The sequence below is a fragment of the Salvelinus namaycush genome, chromosome 33 (assembly GCF_016432855.1).
Source record: "Salvelinus namaycush isolate Seneca chromosome 33, SaNama_1.0, whole genome shotgun sequence".
In the NCBI taxonomy this organism is placed as follows: domain Eukaryota; kingdom Metazoa; phylum Chordata; class Actinopteri; order Salmoniformes; family Salmonidae; genus Salvelinus; species Salvelinus namaycush.
This window is the reverse complement of record NC_052339.1, coordinates 30,849,436-30,876,560: the sequence shown is the minus strand read 5'-3', so window position 1 is coordinate 30,876,560 and position 27,125 is coordinate 30,849,436. Positions and strand designations below refer to the sequence as shown.

The 27,125-nt window shown below is 46.2% G+C and overlaps 1 protein-coding gene across 1 annotated transcript; it reads right to left on the bottom strand.

Moving 5' to 3' along the window:
- Window positions 1-556: 556 nt before the first annotated feature.
- Window positions 557-27,125, bottom strand: LOC120027910 (basic salivary proline-rich protein 3-like). The gene is made up of 5 exons (XM_038973004.1): window positions 27,039-27,125; window positions 1,540-1,662; window positions 1,351-1,428; window positions 1,140-1,258; window positions 557-1,004 (listed from the first exon to the last, which is right to left on the bottom strand). Exons 1-5 carry the CDS (start codon window positions 27,123-27,125, stop codon window positions 557-559), a joined length of 855 nt encoding a protein of 284 aa, XP_038828932.1.

Genomic DNA, 27,125 nt, shown 5'->3' with positions numbered 1-27,125 from the left:
ACTGTGGAGGGGGGCTCTGTCTTCAGACCACACCGTGGAGGGGCTCTGTCATCAGACCACACCGTGGAGGGGCTCTGTCTTCAGACCACACCGTGGAGGGGTTCTGTCTTCAGATCACACCGTGGAGGGGGCTCTGTCTTCATATCACACTGTGGAGGGGGCTCTGTCTTCAGACCACACTGTGGAGGGGGCTCTGTCTTCATATCACACTGTGGAGGGGGCTCTGTCTTCAGACCACACTGTGGAGGTGGCTCTGTCTTCAGACCACACTGTGGAGGGGGCTCTGTCTTCAGATCACACCGTGGAGGGGGCTCTGTCTTCAGATCACACCGTGGAGGGGGCTCTGTCTTCATATCACACTGTGGAGGGGGGCTCTGTCTTCAGATCGCACTGTTGAGGTGGCTCTGTCTTCAGACCACACCGTGGAGGGGCTCTGTCTTCAGACCACACCGTGGAGGGGCTCTGTCTTCAGACCACACCGTGGAGGGGCTCTGTCATCAGACCACACCGTGGAGGGGCTCTGTCTTCAGACCACACTGTTGAGGTGGCTCTGTCTTCAGACCACACCGTGGAGGGGCTCTGTCTTCATATCACACTGTTGAGGTGGCTCTGTCTTCAGACCACACTGTGGAGGGGGCTCTGTCTTCAGATCACACCGTGGAGGGGGCTCTGTCTTCATATCACACTGTGGAGGGGGCTCTGTCTTCAGACAGAACCATGGAGGGGGCACTGCCTTCAGACCACACTGTGGAGGGGGCTCTGTCTTCAGACCACACTGTGGAGGGGGCTCTGTCTTCATATCACACTGTGGAGGGGGCTCTGTCTTCAGACAGAACCGTGGAGGGGGCACTGCCTTCAGACCACACCGTGGAGGGGGCTCTGTCTTCAGACCACACTGTGGAGGGGGCTCTGTCTTCAGACCACACTGTGGAGGGGGCTCTGCCTTCAGACCACACCGTGGAGGGGGCTCTGCCTTCAGACCATACTGTGGAGGGGGGCTCTGTCTTCAGACCACACCGTGGAGGGGGGCTCTGTCTTCAGACCATACTGTGGAGGGGGCTCTGTCTTCAGACCACACTGTTGAGGGGGCTCTGCCTTCAGACCACACTGTGGAGGGGGGCTCTGTCTTCAGACCACACCGTGGAGGGGGCTCTGTTTTCATATCACACCGTGGAGGGGGCTCTGTCTTCAGACCACACCGTGGAGGGGGCTCTGTCTTCATATCACACCGTGGAGGGGGCTCTGCCTTCAGACCACACTGTGGAGTGGAGCTCTGTCTTCAGACCACACTGTGGAGGGTGCTCTGTCTTCATATCACACTGTGGAGGGGGCTCTGTCTCCAGACCACACCATGGAGGGGGGCTCTGTCTTCAGACCACACCGTGGAGGGGGCTCTGCCTTCAGACCACACCGTGGAGGGGGCTCTGCCTTCAGACCACACCGTGGAGGGGGGCTCTGTCTTCAGACCACACCATGGAGGGGGCTCTGTCTTCAGACCACACCGGCCAGAACAAGCTGTAAATCATTTCAGTTGCAAACACTGAAGTGTGCAGATTCTCCGGCGTTGACGAGCCGGGGCGTGGATTTGTTGGCGGGCCGGGGGGGCGTGATCTGTTGACAAGCCGGGGCGTGGATTTGTTGGCGGGCCGGGGGGGGTGTGATCTGTTGATGGGCCGGTGCCGGAGACCACCACAGGAGGTTTATGATGCTGACAGATGCTCCATGTCCTTAAAAAGCTCTGCCCAGGGACTGAGACTCCACCTGATAAATGACTAGCCCTCTCTCTCTACCTCTTCCCACTCTTCTCCTGGACATAAATATCGTTCCTTAGTGCTGTAACTCATATCCCCATTGTTCCCTAGCGATGTAACTCATATCCCCATTGTTCCCTACTGCTGTAACTCATATCCCCATTGTTCCCTACTGCTGTAACTCATATCCCCATTGTTCCCTAGCGCTGTAACTCATATCATAAGGAGGAGTCTTACACTAGGTAATTACAGTATATCTGAGAGGAGAGGCCCATGAAGGTGGTGAAGGAGGAGTCTTACACTAGGTAATTACAGTATATCTGAGAGGAGAGGACCTGAAGGTGGTGAAGAAGGAGTCTTACACTAGGTAATTACAGTATATCTGAGAGGAGAGGCCCATGAAGGTGGTGAAGGAGGAGTCTTACACTAGGTAATTACAGTATATCTGAGAGGAGAGGACCATGAAGGTGGTGAAGGAGGAGTCTTACACTAGGTAATTACAGTATATCTGAGAGGAGAGGACCATGAAGGTGGTGAAGGAAGAGTCTTACACTAGGTAATTACAGTATATCTGAGAGGAGAGGACCTGAAGGTGGTGAAGGAGGAGTCTTACACTAGGTAATTACAGTATATCTGAGAGGAGAGGCCCATGAAGGTGGTGAAGGAGGAGTCTTACACTAGGTAATTACAGTATATCTGAGAGGAGAGGAACATGAAGGTGGTGAAGGAGGAGTCTTACACTAGGTAATTACAGTATATCTGAGAGGAGAGGACCATGAAGGTGGTGAAGGAGGAGTCTTACACTAGGTAATTACAGTATATCTGAGAGGAGAGGACCTGAAGGTGGTGAAGGAGGAGTCTTACACTAGGTAATTACAGTATATCTGAGAGGAGAGGCCCATGAAGGTGGTGAAGGAGGAGTCTTACACTAGGTAATTACAGTATATCAGAGAGGAGAGGACCTGAAGGTGGTGAAGAAGGAGTCTTACACCAGGTAATTACAGTATATCTGAGAGGAGAGGACCATGAAGGTGGTGAAGGAGGAGTCTTACACTAGGTAATTACAGTATATCTGAGAGGAGAGGACCATGAAGGTGGTGAAGGAGGAGTCTTACACTAGGTAATTACAGTATATCTGAGAGGAGAGGACCATGAAGGTGGTGAAGGAGGAGTCTTACACTAGGTAATTACAGTATATCTGAGAGGAGAGGACCTGAAGGTGGTGAAGGAGGAGTCTTACACTAGGTAATTACAGTATATCTGAGAGGAGAAGACCTGAAGGTGGTGAAGGAGGAGTCTTACACCAGGTAATTACAGTATATCTGAGAGGAGAGGACCTGAAGGTGGTGAAGGAGGAGTCTTACACTAGGTAATTACAGTGTATCTGAGAGGAGAGGACCTGAAGGTGGTGAAGGAGGAGTCTTACACTAGGTAATTACAGTGTATCTGAGAGGAGAGGACCTGAAGGTGGTGAAGGAGGAGTCTTACACTAGGTAATTACAGTATATCTGAGAGGAGAGGACCTGAAGGTGGTGAAGGAGGAGTCTTACACTAGGTAATTACAGTATATCTGAGAGGAGAGGACCTGAAGGTGGTGAAGGAGGAGTCTTACACTAGGTAATTACAGTATATCTGAGAGGAGAGGACCATGAAGGTGGTGATGGAGGAGTCTTCCACTAGGTAATTACAGTATATCTGAGAGGAGAGGCCCATGAAGGTGGTGAAGGAGGAGTCTTACACTAGGTAATTACAGTATATCTGAGAGGAGAGAACCATGAAGGTGGTGAAGGAGGAGTCTTACACTAGGTAATTACAGTGTATCTGAGAGGAGAGGACCTGAAGGTGGTGAAGGAGGAGTCTTACACTAGGTAATTACAGTATATCTGAGAGGAGAGGACCTGAAGGTGGTGAAGGAGGAGTCTTACACTAGGTAATTACAGTATATCTGAGAGGAGAGGACCATGAAGGTGGTGAAGGAGGAGTCTTCCACTAGGTAATTACAGTATATCTGAGAGGAGAGGCCCATGAAGGTGGTGAAGGAGGAGTCTTACACTAGGTAATTACAGTATATCTGAGAGGAGAGAACCATGAAGGTGGTGAAGGAGGAGTCTTACACTAGGTAATTACAGTGTATCTGAGAGGAGAGGACCTGAAGGTGGTGAAGGAGGAGTCTTACACTAGGTAATTACAGTATATCTGAGAGGAGAGGACCTGAAGGTGGTGAAGGAGGAGTCTTACACTAGGTAATTACAGTATATCTGAGAGGAGAGGACCATGAAGGTGGTGAAGGAGGAGTCGTACACTAGGTAATTACAGTATATCTGAGAGGAGAGGACCTGAAGGTGGTGAAGGAGGAGTCTTACACTAGGTAATTACAGTATATCTGAGAGGAGAGGACCATGAAGGTGGTGAAGGAGGAGTCTTACACTAGGTAATTACAGTATATCTGAGAGGAGAGGACCATGAAGGTGGTGAAGGAGGAGTCTTACACTAGGTAATTACAGTATATCTGAGAGGAGAGGACCTGAAGGTGGTGAAGGAGGAGTCTTACACTAGGTAATTACAGTATATCTGAGAGGAGAGGACCTGAAGGTGGTGAAGGAGGAGTCTTACACTAGGTAATTACAGTATATCTGAGAGGAGAGGACCTGAAGGTGGTGAAGGAGGAGTCTTACACTAGGTAATTACAGTATATCTGAGAGGAGAGGACCTGAAGGTGGTGAAGGAGGAGTCTTACACTAGGTAATTACAGTATATCTGAGAGGAGAGGACCTGAAGGTGGTGAAGGAGGAGTCTTACACTAGGTAATTACAGTATATCTGAGAGGAGAGGACCTGAAGGTGGTGAAGGAGGAGTCTTACACTAGGTAATTACAGTATATCTGAGAGGAGAGGACCTGAAGGTGGTGAAGGAGGAGTCTTACACTAGGTAATTACAGTATATCTGAGAGGAGAGGACCTGAAGGTGGTGAAGGAGAACCCTTGCAGTAGCTTCATGTTATCTGTTCAGTCAAAACAATAAATAGAAACGGTCACCAAGCTGAGCTGCTCCTCATGATTCTTTTAATTGTGCCATATTTTAAGTGACACTTTGGGGGATGTCACAGGTAACTCAGTGTACGAGGTCAGTGCGTTTTTCCAGTATGTCATCTTTTAAACCGCAGGTTGAAATATGTAATCACCTAGGCAACGCTGGCTGGGTGGGAGGAGGATGCTATTGTCTGGTGGTTCCAGTTCCTTCTCTTAATAGAGTCATAGTTCTTACTCTTTCTAATCAACTGGGGTTTGTCAGTTCGTGACATTGTCACAATCTAGTGTCCTATAACACCCGGTTGTAATTGAGAAGGTGCGTTGGTTCTATTGGAATTGAAACATTCACTGCCCGTGATGTAAAATACTAACGTAGGCCTATGTGCATATGAACTTGCAGTCGACGTGTCAAATATAAAACGTTTAAGACCACGTTGAACTACTTGAGTGGTACATTTACAAACCTAATCAGCAAATGAGCAAAAGCACATGGTTCCCAGGTTTTGTGATCTGCATTTTCCTTTGTGAGGACAGAAGAGAGAGAGGTGATTAAAAAGCCCTTAGTGTAGCCAGTTGGTCTAATGGTAATAAAGTGCTGGCCGATCCAATGTTCCATGTAGGCAGCAAGATAGCGGGCTCCTACATCTTGTCAGTGGAAACGTCGATACGATCATCTGCCAAGCTAATAGACCTCGTCCCATCAGACATGATTCGAGTGACGATGGCGGGAGTCTGTCTCGGCGTCAGCCCGTCAGCCCTCTGGTTAATGAGGGGTAGAGGGCCACCAGTAGGACAAAAGCCCATCAGTCGGGCCCGCCTGCCTGACCACAGAACGGATGAACGCACGTCTAGTCACCACCCGCCAACCCCGCCCACCTGCCCCCCTCGCTGACATCCCGGCCAATCACGGTAGCCATCATTCACACCCGACGCAGAGGGGCATTCTCATTAGGTAATTTCCCTCCTGCACCGCGGCCGCCGCCCGCCTCGGTCTCCGGTCTGCCCACTTGAGATAAATCAAAGAGTGAACTCCTAACCCTGGTTTCATCCTATGGGGGCGCATAATAATACTGAAGAGGAGAAAAAATTTAATGAATATTCGTTCGTTTTCATTCACGTCTCCCAGCTATGTAATGCCTCAGTTGATGTATTTCGTAACAAGAGCCCTAGAGGCAGAAATATACTCTATTTCAGTGATTTTTTAAAAACTTCTGCTGTTATGATGGTCCGTTTATCCCGAGGAAACAATTGTATCCCAGCAATAATCAATCTATATGAGAAAACGTTATGAATATGGACAACTCATTTGCAAATGATAATACCAATCTGAGGTAAAATGATGCATCAAAGTGTATAATTTATCACGTCGGGACATTTCACTGCTTGAAGAATATTGATTGCAGTTTATGATGATTTAATTCCACTACAATAGGAGGCAGCATAGACAGTATCTAAATCATTGGAATATGGCCCTGGTGGGGCAGAGAGGTACAGCTCACTGTCAAGTCTGTTTTAAGATTCATTATCAGAGCAGATGGAGTAGAACACGTATACAGCAACCATCAGAGACCTTATAACATGGGCCCATGCCTCATCTCACCTTTTCTGTTCTGCTACAGAATAATGTGACGGCCTCCCGAGTGGCGCTGTATTGGCACTACAGACCCGGGTTTGATCCCAAGGGGAGGGGGGGGGGGGGGTTAACTTGGCTCATCGAGCTCTAGCAACTCCTTGTGGCGGGTCGGGTGCCTCCAGGCTGACTTCGGTCGTTACTTGAACAGTGTTTCCTCTGCAACATTGATGCGACTGGCTTCCGGGTTAAGCGGGCGGGTGTTAATAAGGAGCGAGGTTTGGCCGGTCATGTTTCGGAGGAAGCATGACTCGACCTTCACCTCCCAAGTCCGTTGGAGAGTTGCAGCGATGAGACAATATCAAACATTGTGGAGAAAACTGGGGTAAAATATCAACAACACAAAGTATATAATGTAAAACACAAGATACACCGTCATAGGTGGTAAAACAAAGCTCAGTTTTTACTGACTTGCACTAATTATTGATCTGACATAGGCCTACGTAGGTAGATGAGAATTTTGTTTACTACCTCTATGCACAATACATACAGTACAGTAGTCGTAGCTGTATATGCAGAATGCATGGTGGTCAATTCAACAAGCACAGTATAAACTTTGTTTTTATTACTTGAGAACAAATGGAGAGGAAAGGTGGTCTTTGGCAGAAAACTTGACATTTTCTCAACCTCTATTCTACTTTACCCAAATGGCTGCTTTGACCCATAGACTGCAGTGTGGTTTTATGAGTCTGTGTGGGACTTGCCTTGTAAATAACAGATGAGACAATAAATTGTACTCTGTGAAACCTTCAAGTGATAGTTGCACGTATGGAGATGTTCCTGAAAATACAACACATAAAATACAGGGCAGAAAAATATGTCTCGGAACAAGACCCTATAAAACGTTGAACTTCTCTTCGACTTAAGTGGAAAGTAACCTTTTGTTGAGTGCTGGCCTGGGCAGAGTTTACTCTCTAGGGTTCTGTCTTAAATGTACTCTGCTTACTGACTTGACAGATCTTGACGTTCTTTAACAGGTAGAGTTGCAAAATTCTGGGAAGTTTTCAATAAAGTCCTTGGTTTTCCAGAAATATTTGTTGGAGGATTGTGGATCTTCCAACTGGGATTTCGGGAAAACCAAAGAATTTATTGAAAAGTTCCCAGAATTTTGCAACTCTACCTGTTAAAGAACGTCAAGATCTGTCCACTGATCCACTGGAGGTGGGGTTCACCGAGGAGCCTCCTTAGTTGGTGGGGGTTCTTGCAGGAACCTAACTGCCCAACTGAAACATTTGGATTTGAACTTGAAAGGACAACAGGTGCACACACTTAACCCCAAAAGAACCCCAAAAGGTTATTCGAGGATCCATTAAAAGAGGTTCTATGAAGAATCCTTTTAAAGGGTTCTTTGATGAACTTATAGGGGTTCCCCCACAGTTTCAATTTGAAGAACCCCTACAGAACACTCCTTTTCTTTTTAGCGTGTACCTCCTTGCCCGTCCAAATAAAATATTTAAATGTTGGTCATTTATTTGACCGAAATGGGCACAGACAGAAAAGACCCATCATTGTCAGATAAAGCATCCGAGCAAGTGAAACAGCATCTCTCTGTCTAAATTAAATTACTAACATGTATTTAAGTCATGCCCCACCCTCCGTCCATTACTTTCAAATATAAGTCAACAATACACACTGTCATTGCTAGAACCTTTCTATCACAAACAGAACTGGTGTTAAAGACAGTTTTAGGAGGGCATGGACATTTTTTATATGGTTTTTCTCGTTGCCCCTCGACAGTAGCGCCTGCTCCCCTCATTCTCCCGATATATGTTGTGCCCAGTTGAAAAATCACCCCGATAATTGCCTCGAAAGTAAACGTAAACTATACTGAAACTAATATCACACATATAATAACAGAAGAAATAAATGAAGTAGACTAAAGTATGATGAGGGAGAATGGATGAGTTTGTGAGCGAGGGGAAGAGATGGGGGAGAATGGATGAGTTTGTGAGCGAGGGGAAGAGATGGGGGAGAATGGATGAGTTGTGAGTGAGGGGAAGAGATGGGGGAGAATGGATGAATTTGTGAGCGAGGGGAAGCGATGGGGGAGAATGGATGAGTTGGTGAGCGAGGGGAAGCGATGGGGGAGAATGGATGAGTTGGTGAGCGAGGGGAAGCGATGGGGGAGAATGGATGAGTTGTGAGTGAGGGGAAGAGATGGGGGAGAATAGATGAGTTTGTGAGCGAGGGGAAGAGATGGGGGAGAATGGATGAATTTGTGAGCGAGGGGAAGGAATGGGGGAGAATGGATGAGTTTGTGAGCGAGGGGAAGAAATGGGGAGGAATGGATGAATTTGTGAGTGAGGGGAAGAAATGGGGGAGAATGGATGAGTTTGTGAGCGAGGGGAAGAGATGGGGGAGAATGGATGAATTTGTGAGCGAGGGGAAGAGATGAGGAAGAATGGATGAATTTGTGAGCGAGGGGAAGAAATGGGGGAGAATGGATGAGTTTGTGAGCGAGGGGAAGAAATGGGGGAGAATGGATGAGTTTGTGAGCGAGGGGAAGAGATGGGGGAGAATGGATGAATTTGTGAGCGAGGGGAAGAGATGGGGGAGAATGGATGAATTTGTGAGCGAGGGGAAGAGATGGGGGAGAATGGATGAGTTTGTGAGCGAGGGGAAGAGATGGGGGAGAATAGATGAGTTTGTTAGCGAGGGGAAGAGATGGGGGAGAATGGATGAGTTTTTGAGCGAGGGGAAGAGATGGGGGAGAATAGATGAGTTTGTGAGCGAGGGGAAGAGATGGGGGAGAATGGATGAATTTGTGAGCGAGGGGAAGAGATGGGGGAGAATGGATGAGTTTGTGAGCGAGGGGAAGAGATGGGGGAGAATGGATGAGTTTGTGAGCGAGGGGAAGAGATGGGGGAGAATGGATGAGTTTGTGAGCGAGGGGAAGAGATGGGGGAGAATGGATGAGTTTGTGAGCGAGGGGAAGAGATGGGGGAGAATGGATGAGTTTGTGAGCGAGGGGAAGAGATGGGGGAGAATGGATGAGTTTGTGAGCGAGGGGAAGAAATGGGGGAGAATGGATGAATTTGTGAGCGAGGGGAAGAAATGGGGGAGAATGGATGAGTTTGTGAGCGAGGGGAAGAGATGGGGGAGAATGGATGAATTTGTGAGCGAGGGGAAGAGATGAGGAAGAATGGATGAATTTGTGAGCGAGGGGAAGAAATGGGGGAGAATGGATGAGTTTGTGAGTGAGGGGAAGAGATGGGGGAGAATAGATGAGTTTATTAGCGAGGGGAAGAGATGGGGGAGAATGGATGAGTTTTTGAGCGAGGGGAAGAGATGGGGGAGAATGGATGAGTTTGTGAGCGAGGGGAAGAGATGGGGGAGAATGGATGAGTTTGTGAGCGAGGGGAAGAGATGGGGGAGAATGGATGAGTTTGTGAGCGAGGGGAAGAGATGGGGGAGAATGGATGAGTTTGTGAGCGAGGGGAAGAGATGGGGGAGAATGGATGAGTTTGTGAGCGAGGGGAAGAAATGGGGGAGAATGGATGAATTTGTGAGCGAGGGGAAGAAATGGGGGAGAATGGATGAGTTTGTGAGCGAGGGGAAGAGATGGGGGAGAATGGATGAATTTGTGAGCTAGGGGAAGAAATGGGGGAGAATGGATGAATTTGTGAGCGAGGGGAAGAAATGGGGGAGAATGGATGAGTTTGTGAGCGAGGGGAAGAGATGGGGGAGAATGGATGAGTTTGTGAGCGAGGGGAAGAGATGGGGGAGGATGGATGAGTTGTGAGCGAGGGGAAGAGATGGGGGAGAATGGATGAGTTTGTGAACGAGGGGAAGAGATGGGGGAGAATAGATGAGTTTGTTAGCGAGGGGAAGAGATGGGGGAGAATGGATGAGTTTGTGAGCGAGGGGAAGAGATGGGGGAGAATGAATGAGTTTGTGAGCGAGGGGAAGAGATGGGGGAGAATAGATGAGTTTGTGAGCGAGGGGAAGAGATGGGGGAGAATGGATGAGTTTTTGAGCGAGGGGAAGAGATGGGGGAGAATGGATGAGTTTGTGAGCGAGGGGAAGAGATGGGGGAGAATGGATGAGTTTGTGAGCGAGGGGAAGAGATGGGGGAAAATGGATGAGTTTGTGAGCGAGGGGAAGAGATGGGGGAGAATGGATGAGTTTGTGAGCGAGGGGAAGAGATGGGGGAGAATGGATGAGTTTGTGAGCGAGGGGAAGAGATGGGGGAGAATAGATGAGTTTGTGAGCGAGGGGAAGAGATGGGGGAGAATGGATGAGTTTGTGAGCGAGGGGAAGAGATGGGGGAGAATGAATGAGTTTGTGAGCGAGGGGAAGAGATGGGGGAGAATAGATGAGTTTGTGAGCGAGGGGAAGAGATGGGGGAGAATGGATGAGTTTGTGAGCGAGGGGAAGAGATGGGGGAGAATGGATGAGTTTGTGAGCAAGGGGAAGAGATGGGGGAGAATGGATGAGTTTGTGAGCAAGGGGAAGAGATGGGGGAGAATGGATGAGTTGTGAGTGAGGGGAAGAGATGGGGGAGAATGGATGAGTTTGTCAGCGAGGGGAATCAACAATTGTGAATGAAGAACAGGACATGCCATGTATTGTATTGAACCATTCTAATTATAATATCTATGTATGCACTCAGTCAGTCTACTATGGCCTACCTGGAGTACACAACAATGACAAACAGACCAAGACGAACGGATGCACTTGTTAGCGTTGCTATAAAATCTGAATCAAAACGACTCCGATGGGTTGAGAAGAAATGAATCATGATGACATATCTGATGAGTCTTCTTCTGATCCTGAACCTACATCGTGTCACGTTCCTGACCTGTTTTCCCTTGTTTTTGTATTTGTTTAGTATGGTCAGGGCGTGAGTTGGGGTGGGCATTCTATGTTATGTGTTTCTATGTTGGGTTCAATGTATTAGCCTGATATGGTTCTCAATTAGGGGCAGGTGTTTTACGTTTCCTCTGATTGAGAACCATATTAAGGTAGGCTGTTCTCACTGTTTGTTTGTGGGTGATTGTTGCTGTGTCTGTGTTTGTTGCACCACACGGTACTGTCTCGTTTAGTTTCGTTCGTTTGTTCCTGTTCGTGCGTTCTTCGTTGTCTGTAAGTTCTCATGTTCAGGTCTGTTTACGTCGTTTATTGTTTTGTAGTTTGTTAAGAGTTTTTTCGTGTTCGTCTTTCTTTTAATAAATCATTATGTCTTCATACCTCGCTGCATATTGGTCCGATCCTTGCTCCTCCTCAGACGAGGAGGAGAACGAACGTTACAGAATCACCCACCAACCAAGGACCAAGCAGCGTGGGAAAAAGCAGGAGCAGCGATCGCAGGATTTCTGGACATGGGAGGAAATTCTTGACGGTAAGGGACCCTGGGCACAACCTGGAGAATATCGCCGCCCTCGTCAAGAGCTGGAGGCAGCTAAAGCCGAGAGGCGGTGGTATGAGGAGGCAGCACGGAAGCGAGGCTGGAAGCCTGTGAGTCAAGCCCAAAAATTTCTTGGGGGGGGGGCTACAAGGGAGTGTGGCGAAGTCAGGTAGGAAACCTGCGCCAACTCCCCGAGCTTACCGTGGAGAGCGAAAGTGGGGCAGACACCGTGTTATGCGGTAAGCGCACGGTGTCTCCTGTACGTGTGCTTAGCCCGGTGCGGGTTATTCCACCTCCCCGCACTGGCCGGGCTAGATTGAGCATTGAACCAGGTGCCATGAAGCCGGCTCAACGTGTCTGGTCTCCAGTGCGTCTCCTCGGGCCGGCATACATGGCACCAGCCTTACGCATGGTGTCCCCGGTTCGCCAACACAGCCCAGTGCGGGTTATTCCACCTCCCCGCACTGGTCGGGCTACGGGGAGCATTCAACCAGGTAAGGTTGGGCAGGCTCGGTGCTCAAGGGAGCCAGTACGCCTGCACGGTCCGGTATATCCGGCGCCACCTCCCCGCCCCAGCCCAGTACCACCAGTGCCAACACCACGCACCAGGCTTCCTGTGCGTCTCCAGAGCCCTGTTCCTCCTCCACGCACTAGCCCTGTGGTGCGTGTCTCCAGCCCATTACCACCAGTGCCTACACCACGCACCAAGCCTCCTGTGCGTCTCCAGAGCCCTGTGCGCCCTGTTGCTGCTCCCCGCACTAGCCTTGAGGTGCGTGTCCTTAGCCCGGTACCTCCAGTTCCGGTACCACGCACCAGGCCTACTGTGCGCCTCAGCCGGCCAGAGTCTGCCGTCTGCCCAGCGCTATCTGAGCTGCCTGCCTGCCCAGAGCCGTCTGCGCTGTCCGTCTGCCCAGCGTCGCCTGCACTGCCCGCCTGCCCAACACCGTCTGAGCTGTCCGTCTGCCAAGCGCCGCCTGTGCTGCCCGTCTGTCCAGAGCCGCCTGAACTCCCCGTCTGTCCTGAGCCGCTAGAGCCGTCCGTCAGTCAGGAGTCGCCAGAGCCGTCCGCCAGACAGGAGCCGCCAGAGCCGTCCGCCAGACAGGAGCCGCCAGAGCCGTCCGCCAGACAGGAGCAGCCAGAGCCGCCCGCCAGACAGGAGCAGCCAGAGCCGCCCGCCAGACAGGAGCAGCCAGAGCCGCCCGCCAGACAGGAGCAACCAGAGCCGCCCGCCAGACAGGAGCAGCCAGAGGCGCCCGCCAGCCATGACCAGCCAGAGCCGCCCGCCAGCCATGACCAGCCAGAGCCGCCCGCCAGCCATGACCAGCCAGAGCCGTCAGCCAGCCATGACCAGCCAGAGCCGTCAGCCAGCCATGACCAGCCAGAGCCGTCAGCCAGCCATGACCAGCCAGAGCCGTCAGCCAGCCATGACCAGCCAGAGCCGTCAGCCAGACCGGAGCTGCCCCTCAGTCCGGAGCTGCCCCTCAGTCCGGAGCTGCCCCTCAGTCCGGAGCTGCCCCTCAGTCCGGTGCTGCCCCTCAGTCCGGTGCTGCCCCTCAGTCCGGTGCTGCCCCTCAGTCCGGTGCTGCCCCTTAATCCAGTGGGGTTAATATGGAGGGTGGCCGTTAGGAGGAGGCCACGGAAGAGGGGATTAACTATGGTGGGGTGGGGACCACGTCCAGAGCCAGAGCCGCCACCGTGGACAGATGCCCACCCAGACCCTCCCCTAGATTTTTAGGTGGTGCGCCCGGAGTTCGCACCTTGAGGGGGGGGGTTCTGTCACGTTCCTGACCTGTTTTCCCTTGTTTTTGTATTTGTTTAGTATGGTCAGGGCGTGAGTTGGGGTGGGCATTCTATGTTATGTGTTTCTATGTTGGGTTCAATGTATTAGCCTGATATGGTTCTCAATTAGGGGCAGGTGTTTTACGTTTCCTCTGATTGAGAACCATATTAAGGTAGGCTGTTCTCACTGTTTGTTTGTGGGTGATTGTTGCTGTGTCTGTGTTTGTTGCACCACACGGTACTGTCTCGTTTAGTTTCGTTCGTTTGTTCCTGTTCGTGCGTTCTTCGTTGTCTGTAAGTTCTCATGTTCAGGTCTGTTTACGTCGTTTATTGTTTTGTAGTTTGTTAAGAGTTTTTTCGTGTTCGTCTTTCTTTTAATAAATCATTATGTCTTCATACCTCGCTGCATATTGGTCCGATCCTTGCTCCTCCTCAGACGAGGAGGAGAACGGACGTTACACATCGCCTAAGTGCATAAGTGCAAAAAATGGATAGAACTGTGCGCTCTGAGCAGGTGCCCACGCCACCACCAAATCGAACCGTGACACAGGAGAGATGACGATTACAGGTGAGATGACGTCACCTTTGGAGTAGAACAAGCCGGTGAAAAATGATACTCACTATTATCAGCAGAACCTGTCACCACTGAGGGAGCAGGCCCTACACCTCAAGCAAGAAACTAAAATCAGCAACACACGAAAGAGCTGTTGTTGTTCAGGCTATGTGACATGGACATGCTCCAACTGTTTAATGGGCGTTTTGACTGCTGTCATATCAACACTTATATTCATTATGCCATTATTGCTTTTGTGATGATTTTCACTATCAAGCACACTTGGTGGTTGTAAAGATGTTTAGGCTACTGATGTTTTTTTGTCATTTGACCATGGATCTTGCTGGTAGGTGGTTGGGGTATTTCTTTTTATTTTGTCTTAGAAAAATAAGCTTATACCGGGTTCCAACACCGATTCTTTCTGGTTCATAGTTGTAACAAAGGCCCTCCACCAACACAATTTATTGACCACTTAATTATTAGATTTTTTTTTATACATACAGTATATCCACTTATGAGGTCCCGTGAAAAACAAACGTGACCACCTATGGAAATCAAATGCCCCTCCCATAGATTCGTTCTGGCGCCGGTGTTGTGCCGAAAATCTCACCCCTGACAGAATTCTCTCCCCCTTCGCGTTCTTCATTGCTGCGACTTGCTTGCAGAAATCTAGTTGAGATTTCTGCTCTTCACTCTGTTGTCAGTCTAGCCTACATTTCACTGATCTTAGTAGCAGAAAGCATTTTATGTCTGCGGTTTTCAGTTTGGCTATTTGTTTCAAGTGTATGTGGCGGTTCTAGCTTGTATGGCGCCCTGGGCGAACCCCCCCCCCCCTTCAGCGCCCACACCCGGGGGCGCCCCATGCCACCCGTACCTAAATCCGCTACTGATTTTTCTATTAGTCTATAAATAAATCTCTTTGCCAAAATGCGTCATCTCTCCAATGTCTTATTCGACTAGTATTTTTGAAAGTGTAAGGATAATAATTCAGCCATAGTTGTTCGGAAATGTTTATTGCTTGCCTACATTTTACTCCATCCTCTATGTTTAATATAACACACATACATTAATTATTCATTTTGGTTGCCTATCCTGACATGAAGTTTGTTCTATAGAAAATATTTGACTCTAGCCACAAAATTAAGGAAATTAGAAGGGGGAGGGGGAGCATTCTGGCAGGGGGCAGATTTTTGGCACAACACTGGCCCTGGAGGCACCTATGGAAAGAGCTATATATATGGGGAAGGATGCTGGGAGGAAAGGGGTTACGGAGAGATCGAAAGAGAGACAGACAGACAGACAGAGGAGCGATGGCAATATTGCTAATATGAGGCAATATTGCTAATATGAGGTAGCCTATTGTGACTCCCCGGTGAGCGAGAAAGAGGAGAGACAGAACGAACAGCCATGTCAAAAGAAGACGATGATGTCTTGAAGGAATGGTATCTAAGAAGAGAAACTGCTTTAGCAGTCTGTTTAACCTCTAATTCCTCCCAAACCCGGATCCGGGAGCACCCCCATCAGTAAAAAAGCTGACTAGCATAGCCTAGCATAGCGTCACAAGTAAATACTAGCATCTAAATATCATTAAATCACAAGTCCAAGACACCAGATGAAAGATACACATCTTGTGAATCCAGCCATCATTTCTGATTTTTAAAATGTTTTACAGGGAAGACACAATATGTAAATCTATTAGCTAACCACGTTAGCAAAAGACACCACTTTTCTTACTCCACCATTTTTTTACTGCATCAGTAGCTATCACAAATTCGACCAAATAAAGATATAAATAGCCACTAACCAAGAAACAACTTCATCAGATGACAGTTTGATAACATATTTACTGTATAGCATATGTTTTGTTAGAAAAATGTGCATATTTCATGTATAAATCATAGTTTACCATTGCAGCCACCATCACAACTCTCACCAAAGCGACTAGAATAACTACAGAGACCATCGTGTATTACCTAATTACTCATCATAAAACATTTCTTAAAAATACACAGCGTACAGCAAATGAAAGACACAGATCTTGTGAATCCAGCCAATATTTCAGATTTTCTAAGTGTTTTACAGCGAAAACACAATATAGCGTTATATTAGCTTACCACAATAGCAAACATCACAACAGCATTGATTCAAGCCAAAAATAGCGATAACGTATAAACCACCAAAATATATTAATTTTTTCACTAACCTTCTCAGAATTCTTCAGATGACAGTCCTATAACATCATATTACACAATGCATATAGAGTTTGTTCGAAAATGTGCATATTTAGCGGCACAAATCGTGGTTATACAATGTGATTAGTGGCCAAAACTTCAAGCAATCTGTCCGGCGCCATCTTGGAGAGGCACCTATTCTAATCGAAAACTATTCATAAACTTGACTAAAAAATACAAGTTGGACAGCAAATGAAAGACAAATTAGTTCTTAATGCAACCGCTGTGTTACATTTTTAAAATTAACGTTACTTCAGCATACAGCGTGCGCTAAAGCGAGACCGCACCGAAATTCATGGCGGAATTATTATTTGACATTTGTCAACATAAATACGAATTAACAACATAAAGATTGCTTACTATTTGCCGAGCTTCCATCAGAATCTTGGGCAAGGTGTCCTTTCTCCAGAACAATCGTCTTTTGGTTGAAAGATGTCCTCTTCTAATGTGGAAATAGCAGCTAACGATAGCCACCCACTGGAGAGGTGTCCAACTCGTGAAAGCGCATCACAAAGAAATCCAGGAAAATCGCAATAAACTGATATAAACTGCTATAAGTCGGTTTAAATTAACTACCTTATGATGTCTTTAACAACTATAACGAATAAAAACATGACCGGAGATATAGAACTGCTAAAACGAAAGCTTTGCAGGAGGCCATAGTGATGTCCCTGCTGCGCCAGGCGCCCCGTTGAAAAGAACGGTACTTCCGTTCCACGGTCTTATATAGGGCCCCAGATTGCGCAATCCACTCCATTCAAATTCTCCCCGCTTACTGACATCTAGAGGAAGGCGTATGCAGTGCATGTAGCCCGATGGCTTACATGGGGACTTATAAACTGACCTCAGAACAGGGACCTCGATTTCTGAAATCTCACTCCCTGACAGGAAATGTGCTGCAGAATGAGTTCTGTTTCACTCAGAGAAATAATTCAAACGGTTTTAGAAACTAGAGAGTGTTTTCTATCCAATAGTAATAATAATATGCATATTGTACGAGCAAGAATTGAGTACGAGGCAGTTTAATTTGGGAACGAATTTTTACAAAGTCGAAATGGCGCCCCCCTAGTGTCAAGAGGTTTTAAGTCCTTATTTTAAAACAATGTATTTACAATTACTAATTACATTATTCTTGAGACCACCAAGATCAGTTTAGCGTATCTACTCCACTCGGCTGCCATTCCCTTGTTAATGTGTGTAAATTATGTAAAAACATAATTTAAACATGTTTTTAAAAAGAAATGAAACATTGTTCATGGGATGCAGGAATGAGATGTCCTAATTTCTCCAGTTAATAATTCCATTAATATGTCAATATTTTGGGCAAACATAAAACCGCTGTCTCACTGGGTAGTTAGATCAGAGAAATTGTTCGTAACATACAAGATTGCAGCCAGTTTAGGGAAGAAGGTTTAGGGAATCTAGAGTGATATTTAAATCTACATTGACATTGGTTGATGTTGTGTACATCATGCACCTACTGTACATATTAATATAATCCTGCCCATTTATTTTCAGTGAAGGTGCCATTTTACTTTCCTCTTGTTGCCTGAGATAAACACATATCCTGACGAGAATAAATCTTCCCAGTTTACACTATTACCTCCCTTAATTAAGTCTATCCATCTGGGATATTCTTTGAGATTAATTTGCCATGTAATCCAAACATAAATAGCAATTGATAGAATGTAGTGGATATGAAAACTAGAGGAGAAAGAGTCAGATCCGGCCTACCACACGTCACATCACAGCGTCGACAACAAGTGTCGGAGATGAGCTGCGTCTAATGGACTTTAGACAATCTTACTCTTTGATTCTATCAATCATTGTAATTACGCATCAATCTAGCTAATTCTTCAGTATCATTAACCTTGGCAGTCCCCCTCTAAGAGCATTGCCATCTGTGTGTGTGGGGGGGAGGGGGGGGGCGCAGATAAAGAAAGTACCTTCGCTACAGATATATAGGTCCGCTAATACAGTAAACTAGTAAACTAGACTAGTAAAGGCCCGCTTTTGTGTTTAAAAAATATATATATTCAGTGGGTGCTGCAGCACCTCAGCACCCCTACTATTGGCTTGAGTGGCGGCGTCTTGCGTCATTGTTGCTGGAGCTCTGCTGAGGATTGATGACGCTCTCTGGGGAGGCACAATCCCCTGCTCGGCAACTTCGCCATTTATGTCATTTGCATGCATCAACTAGCACCCCTTCATTATTTCCATTAGTCAATATTGGACATACCTGTTATTATTTAATTGGAGACGGATTAATGAATCCAATAACATCTTTCTTTCATCTGGAAAATAGAACATAGTTTTGTTTTAAAGGTGCTTGATTCAAAAGTGTTTAAAAACTGGCTTGAGCAGTGCTGATTCCTGGTAAACTGATTCCTGGTAAACTGATTCCTGGTGAACTGATTCCTGGTGAACTGATTCCTGGTAAACTGATTCCTGGTCAACTGATTCCTGGTAAACTGATTCCTGGTAAACTGATTCCTGGTCAACTGATTCCTGGTAAACTGATTCCTGGTAAACTGATTCATGGTAAACTGATTCCTGGTGAACTGATTCCTGGTAAACTGATTCATGGTTGGGTGGGACAGGTTCTAAAAACATGACATGAGTGTCATAGGTGCTGATTAGCTTACATCTGAGGCTGACCCCATTTGAGTCAACTGGTCAATCAGTAGCAAATAATAAATCATGGTATATTTATCCTTTATTTTACCAGGTAAGTTGATTGAGAACACATTCTCATTTACAGCATTGACCTGGGGAATAGTTACAGGAGAGGATTAATGAGCCAATTGGAAGCTGGGGATGATTAGGTGACCATGATGGTGTGAGGACCAGATTGGGAATTTAGCTAGGACACCAGGGTTAACACCCCTACTCTTACAATAAGTACCATGGGATCTTTAGTGGCCACAGAGAGTTAGGACACCCATTTAATGTCCCATCTGAAAGACAGCACTATACACAGGGCAATGTCCCCAATCACTGCACTGAGCATTGCAATATTTTTTTCAGAACAAAAAGTGCATCCTACTGGCACTCCAACACTACTTCCAGCAGCAGCTGGTCTCCCAACCAGGAATTGACCAGGACTAACCCTGCTTAGCTTCAAAGCCAAGCCAGCAGTGGGATGCTGCTGTACAAGAGACCTGTCTGATTCGTGCCTGTCTGAGTGGACTGATACACTGTGGTGGCCATGGGGATGGCACCGTTTATCAGTCTAAGATGTGCTACTGAAATTGTATATGGTAATATTATGTAAGAACAACGGTGCAACAAAAATATTTTATTACACATGTGCTTTCTCCTACGTTAGTTAATTAAGCGGTTCTGAAACAGATCTGTTTTTAGTATTTGCTATGCTCTAATAAAAGCTTTACACTTTATCCGTTAGACTAGTATCTGTGGTATTATTATAATTATAATTTATTTATTTAGTTTTCTTTACACTGTTCCAAATTGTCAGAATTTATACTAATAATAATAATAATAATAACAATAATAACCCTCCATTTCCTTGATCTTGTTATTATTATGATCATCATTATAATAATAAGTCATGTCATTATCATTAGAAGACTTGTTTTAACAACCATCGAGCTGTAGGTCTCAGAGCACCTCCTGTTTAGTCTTAAATCCTTAACGTAGGCCTATATTTCAAACCTTACAGTGCATTCGTAAAGTATTCAGACCCCTTGACTTTTTAAAGATTTTGTTACGTTACAGCCTTATTGTAAAATGTATGAAATTGTTTTTAATCAATCTACACACAATGCCCCATAATGACAAAGCAAAAAGAAGTTTAGAAATGTTGGAATTGGAAATATCACATTATCATAAGTATTCAGAACCATTACTCAGTACTTTGTTGAAGCACATTTGGCAGCGAGGACAGCTTTGAGTCTGCTTGGGTATGACGCTACAAGCCTGGCACACCTGTATTTGGGGAGTTTCACCCATTCTTCTCTGCAGATCCTCTCAAGCTCTGTCAGGTTGGATGGGAAGCGTCGCTGCACAGCTATTTTCAGGTCTCTCCAGAGATGTTCGATCGGGTAAAAGTCCAGGCTCTGGCTGGGCTGCTCAAGGACATTCAGAGACTTGTCCCAAAGCACCTCCTGTGTTGTCTTGGCTGTGTGCTTAGGGTCGTTGTCCAGTCTTAAGTCCTGAGGTTTTCATCAAGGATATCTCTGTACTTTGCTCCGTTCATCTTTCCCTCAATCCTGACTAGTCTCCCAGTCCCTGCCGCTGAATGATGATGCCACCACCATGCTTCACCATAAGGATAGTGCCAGGTTTCCTCCAGACGTGATGCTTGGCATTCAGGCCAAAGAGTTCAATCTTGGTTTCATCAGAACGGAGAATCTTGTTTCTCATGGTCTGAGAGTCCTTTAGGTGCCTTTTGGCAAACTCCAAGCGGGCTATCATGTGCCTTTTACTGAGGAGTGGCTTCTGTCTGGCTACTCTACCATAAAGGCCTGATCGGTGGAGTGCTGCAGAGATGGTTGTCCTTCCGGAAGTTTCTCCCTTCTCCACAGAGAAACCCTGGATCTCTGTCAGAGTGACTGTTAGGTTCTTGGTCAACTCCCTGACAAAGGCCCTTCTCCCCCTATTGCTCAGTTTGGCTGGGCGGCCAGCTCTAGGAAGAGTCTTGTTGTTTCCAAACTTCTTCCATTTAAGAATGATGGAGGCCACTGTGTTTTTGGGTGCTGTCAATGCTGCAGACATTTTTGTGGTACCCTTCCCCAGATCTGTGCCTCGACACAATCCTGTCTCTGAGCTATATGGACAATTCCTTCGACCTCATGACTTGGTTTTTGCTCTGACATGCACTGTCAACTGTGGGACCTTATATAGACAGGTCTGGTATGGATGGTCTGGTATGGATGGTAGGTGCGACCATTACTCACCTAGTTCAACACATAGTAATAGCCAGCTTCATTAATCTCCTGGTTCAACACAGAACCATAGCCAGCTTCATTCATCTCCTGGTTCAACACAGAGCCACAGCCAGCTTCAATAATATCCTGGTTCAACACAGAGCCATGGCCAGCTTCAATAATATCCTGGTTCAACACAGAGCCATGGCCAGCTTCAGTAATCTAGTGGTTTAACACAGAGCCATAGCCAGCTTCATTAATCTCCTGGTTCAACACAGAACCATAACCAGCTTAATTAATCTGCTGATTCAACACAGAACCATAGCCAGCTTCATTAATCTCCTGGTTCAACACAGAGCCACAGCCAGCTTCATTAATCTGCTGATTCAACACAGAGCCACAGCCAGCTTCAATAATATCCTGGTTCAACACAGAACCATAGTCATCTTCATTAATCTCCTGGTTCGAACACAGAGCCACAGCCAGCTTCATTAATCTCCTGGTTCAACACAGAGCATTGCCAGCTCCATTACTTACCTGGTTCAACACAGAACCATAGACAGCTTCATTAATCACCTGGTTACTGTATGCTGGTCTGACCAATCGCATTCCATGCTTAAATATTGCTTCGATCACGTGGACTGGGATATGTTCCGGGTGGCCTCAGACAATAACATTGACGTATACGCTGCCTCGGTGAGTGAGTTTATTAGGAAGTGCATTGGAGATATTGTACCCACTGTGACTATTAAAACCTTCCCTAACCAGAAACCATGGATTGATGCCAGCATTCCCGCAAAACTGAAAGCACGAACCACCGCATTTAATCATGTCAAGGCGACTGGAAACATGGCTGAATACAAACAGTGTAGTTATTCCCTCTTCAAGGCAATTAAACAAGCAAAGCGTAAGTATAGAGACAAAGTAGAGTCGCAATTCAATGGCTCAAACACGAGACATATGTGGCAGGGTCTACAGTCAATCACGGATTACAAAAAGAAAAACAGCCGCGTCGTGGACATCGACGTCTTGCTCCCAGACAAATTCAACAACTTATTTGCACACTTTGAGGACAATACAGTGCCACTGACACGGCCCGCTACCAAAGACTGTGGGGTCTCCTTCTCTGTGGCCGACGTGAGTAAAACCTTTAAACGTGTTCACCCTCAAAAGGCAGCCGACCCAGACGCCATCCCAAGCAGCGTCCTCAGAGCATGCGCAGACCAGCTGGCTGGTGTGTTTATGGACATATTCAATCAATCCCTGTCTGCTGTCCCCACATGCTTCAAGATGGCCAACATTGTTCCTGTTCCCAAGAATGCTAAGGTAACTGAACTAAATGACTACCGCCCCGTAGCACTCACTTCTGTTATCATGAAGTGCTTTGAGAGACTAGTCAAGGACCATATCATCTCCACCCTACCTGCCACCCTAGACCCACTCCAATTTTCTTACCGCTCCAATAGGTTCACAGACGATGCAATGGCCATCACATTGCACACTGCCCCATCCCATCTGGACAAGAGGAATACCTATGTAAGAATGCTGTTCATTGACTACAGCTCAGCATTCAACATCATAGTACCCTCCAAACTCATCATTAAGCTAGAGACCCTGGGTCTTGACCCCGCCCTGTGCAACTGTGTCCTAGAACTTGACGGGCCGCCCCCAGGTGGTGAAGGTAGGAAACAACATCTCCACTCTGCTGATCCTCAACACTGGGGCCACACAAGGGTGCGTTCTCAGTCCTCTCCTGTACCCTCTGTTCACCCATGACTGCGTGGCCATGCACGTCTCCAACTCAATCATCAAGTTTGCAGACAACACTACAGTGGTAGGCCTGATTACCAACAACAACGAGACAGACTACAGGGAGGAGGTGAGGGCCCTCGGAGTGTGGTGTCAGGAAAATAAACTCTCACTCAACATCAACAAAACAAAGGAGATGATCGTGGACTTCAGGAAACAGCAGAGGGAGCAGCCCCCTATCCACATCGATGGGACAGTAGTGGAGAAGGTGGAAAGTTTTAAGTTCCTTGGCGTACACATCATGGACAAACTGAAATGGTCCACCCACACAGACAGCGTGGTGAAGAAGGTGCCACAGTGCCTCTTCAACCTCAGGAGGCTGAAGAAATTTGGCTTTTCACCATGTGCATCAAAGCTGGGACAGAGAGACTGAAAAACAGCTTCTATCTCAAGGCCATCAGACTGTTAAACAGCCATCAATAACATAGAGAGGCGGCTGCCAACATACAGACTCAAATCTCTGGCCACTTTAAAAAATGGATTTAATAAAGGTATCACAAGTCACTTTAAAAAAGGCCACTTTAATAATGTTTACATATCCTACATTACTCATCTCATATGTTTAAATTGTATCCATCGCTCATCCATATATTTATATGTACATATTCTTAATCAACCCTTTACATTTGTGTGTAAAAGGTAGTCGTTGTGAATTTGTTAGATATTATTGCACTGTCCGAATTAGAAACACAAGCATTTACACTCGCATTAACATCTGCTAACCATGTGTATGTGACCAAAATGATTGATTTGATTTGACAACACAGGCAGCTTCGTTTAATCTCATAAACAGAATGCAGCTACACTCACAGGCTTATTGGGGTAAACATTCATATGCAAAGCAACGAGGCAGCTCGGGGTAGAAACACACATACAGGGTTTTCTTATCAGGTTTGGCTTTGACAAAGGACGTCTCCAGAAATCTGCAGACCTAGAATCCCTTACTGGATTCAGTAAAATAGAATATCAACTCCCAGGCTGGTAGGGACAGACCATATGCTGCAATAAGCACATTAATAGACTAGCAACAGACTATCGAACAGGTTATTAAGTAGTAATATCCCACTGGATACACCGGATAGATGTATGTTTACTCTTTCTACCAAGTTGAATGTGAGGCTTTGATTCGTACCATCTAAAACATCAACTTGTTTGAGGAAAATGTCATTTTTTTCCCTGTCACATAGCAATACTCAAATATGCACATTTTTGTTTTCCCTTAACTTATAATGTATTAACTTTAATTGATGATAGTACTTAACTGTACAGTAAATTGAGACACAGATGAATTAGATTTGGCAGATGCCAGATACACACACTTGTGCCCTATAAAAAAACTGAAACTGGCTTCCCGAAAATGAATAGAAATGGACAGAGAAGTTGGTTTAAATGTATTGTAGAGAAAAGTTATTAGGGACTGGTTGAAAACAGAACAGATGGGAAGGTTAGCTTTGTTATAATGTTATAATAATAATAATAATAATAATGTTATAATAACCCAGCAAGGAGAAAAATCACAAATAAGCCACATTTACATATTCCTGGCAGACGAGAAAATAACTTCAACAAGTTTGTATCAAAAGAAGTTTCACGTTTTTCTTCTCCTTTATTTGTTTTGCTCTATTCTCACTACAAAGCGCACGTTTGGCATTTACTATATGCATTATCTATTCCAGATGTTTGACATTGAGTGGATATTTTCCCCTCCCTTGTGTAAGGGCATCCTATTCTTTCAGCTAATTGATCTGGTCATGCTAAAGTCAAATGAAAAATATAATGGAAAATGCCGTGAGCCGTGAACTGAAATGACTGAAATGTCTTTCACAAAGCCAATGCCTACTGCTCTGATAAACCTACAACTTCAGTTGTAAGTTTAAAGCTATTTCTGTAGCTAGTTTCCGTGCACAGAAGAACTTGTTTTTATCTGACTCATTGTTATGTACAGTATGCATAATGTATGGGAATCAATACAAGACCTGCCGGCATTTTGTGGACATGTATGGATCTTAAAAAGCTAGCTCAAAGGGGACCTGTCGTAGCCAATCATTAGAGGTCTGTGTTTGCTTTAACTAGCGTCTGAGGCTTTTAGAAGAGACTGTTGGCCGTGGCCATTGTCTCTGTGAAATGTGAGCATTGTGATGGATCCACTGATTAAGGGCATTGGGTAAAGAGACTGTGAAAGGAAGCCCATGAAGGAGAAGACTCTGGGAGCTTCGTGCAACTTGGCCCCGCTTTTTGTTTGATTCACTGGTCTCTTGGACCAATACACACTGCTGAGTTTAATGCGGTATTTGGTTAGTCTCCATCTTCCAGATGAAGCGAGGGGGGCGGGGGGGGGGGTTCAATTAGTTTCATCATCACACGTCCAGCTCCCTCACCGACTGCTACCCCCCCCCCCCCCCCCCCCCCCCCGAAACATCTCCTTTGTTAGCCATGTTCCCCTGATGGTATTTGATGGTATTTCCCCACGTTCCATCCATTGAAAACTGCACTTCAGAACAGACATTTGAGAATTAAAGAATAGAGTGACTGGTTGGTGTATATGCACCCAATGCACCGCAGTGCAGAGGAAAGGAAAGGGAATGAGTCGGTCCAGTGGGGACTCAGGTCTAGGCAATGCTAGTGTAATTATATTTGGCATGAGCGCCGGTTGAGGACTGCCGTTAATATTGCGTTGGGAAATCTCATCAGGGTCTCAGTGCCCTTGACAGTTTCATTAAAGCCAGCCGTTCCCCTCTGCCAAGACGTATAAAGTCTTTATAAATCTTTAAGGCCCTTCCTCATTAGTGTATGCATATTGACCGGCCCATTTGTTACATCAAATCAATGTGGCCCAAACAACCCCTTGTCTCTGCTTATCTGCTTCGCTAATGGCTTAGGTCTCTTTTAATTTCAGCTACATATCATTGCAATCGTTAAAGGGGAAATCCTGGAATCGGTGGTAGGAAACCCATGGACTTTTAAATAAATTACACTGTATAATACAACTGCCTCGGGTGCTTAGTTCAACTGTAATACCCAATGAGAACCCAAGCTTTTTTTTACTCCGTTGTCCAAACAATGTAAACAAACTCGGTATATCTTCAAAACATGGTTAAAACGACCATTTTGATCTAATGGATGGTCAGCCCTGGGGCTGTTGTGGTGACCTTATTACCACTGCATCAGCAGTCATGAGTCAGCAGTCAAAATGCCACGTGACCATGATTCACTAAATCTTATGCACTCTGGACATGTGTTGGTATTACCCAACGCGCGAAGACCATCAAATCCTAACGGCCTGGTACTCAGTCCCTCTAAACACCTTGCAATCGAAAATCACACCAAACACATCATCGAAACAGTATCACGCATTTAAAACTCACTGTGATGATCAGTATGAAGAGAGAAGTTCAACAACAGGTTGGAACTGAGTGTAAAACATGGTAATTGAGGATGTTGTTTCAAAGCCTAACACAATGAAATGGACAGCGCTTTCTAAGGTGATGATTCATTCAAAACACCCATATACATACTAACCACGGTAGAATGTTTTTCATTTTTTGGTACATAATTCGTCAATTATTTTTATTTAACTAGGCCAGTCAGTTAAGAACAAAATCCTATTTACAACGACGGCCTAGGAACAGTGGGTTAACTGCCTTTGTAACGCACCAAAATCTGAAAAAAGTTGAACAGGTGTAGACTTTCTATAGGCTCTGTACTTCCTGTAGAGGGCATGCCTTTTCTGTTGGAAAATACATTGCGGTCAACTGACTAGGTAAAGGTCATACCATGTTTTAAAGCACCCAGGATGGGCTAAATATAAGGTCAATTGGTGCAAACATTCAATCCCCAGTTTCTGAAAGTTCTGGAGTACAGTATAAATGACTCACCCTGCTATTCAAGCAAGCTCCATGAAGCCCCCCCCCTTTTACCAGCTCCATGAAGCCCCCTCTGCTACCAGCTCCATGAAGCCCCCCTTCTACCAGCTCCATGAAGCGCCCTCTGTTGCCAGCTCCATGAAGCCCCCCCTGCTACCAGCTCCATGAAGCGCCCTCTGTTGCCAGCTCCATGAAGCTCCCCCTGCTGCCAGCTCCATGAAGCGCCCTCTGTTACCAGCTCCAT

Bases quoted from the DNA above. Each gene is read 5' to 3' on its own strand.
- LOC120027910 (XM_038973004.1), bottom strand. From the start codon at position 27,125: ATGGAGCTGGTAACAGAGGGCGCTTCATGGAGCTGGCAGCAGGGGGAG. The intron at 1,663-27,038 runs GTAGCAGGGGGG...GCCCATCAACAG, and splicing joins GAGGGCGCTTCATGGAGCTG to ATCACACCCCCCCCGGCCCG. The intron at 1,259-1,350 runs GTGTGGTCTGGA...TCCACTCCACAG, and splicing joins AGACAGAGCCCCCCTCCATG to TGTGGTCTGAAGGCAGAGCC.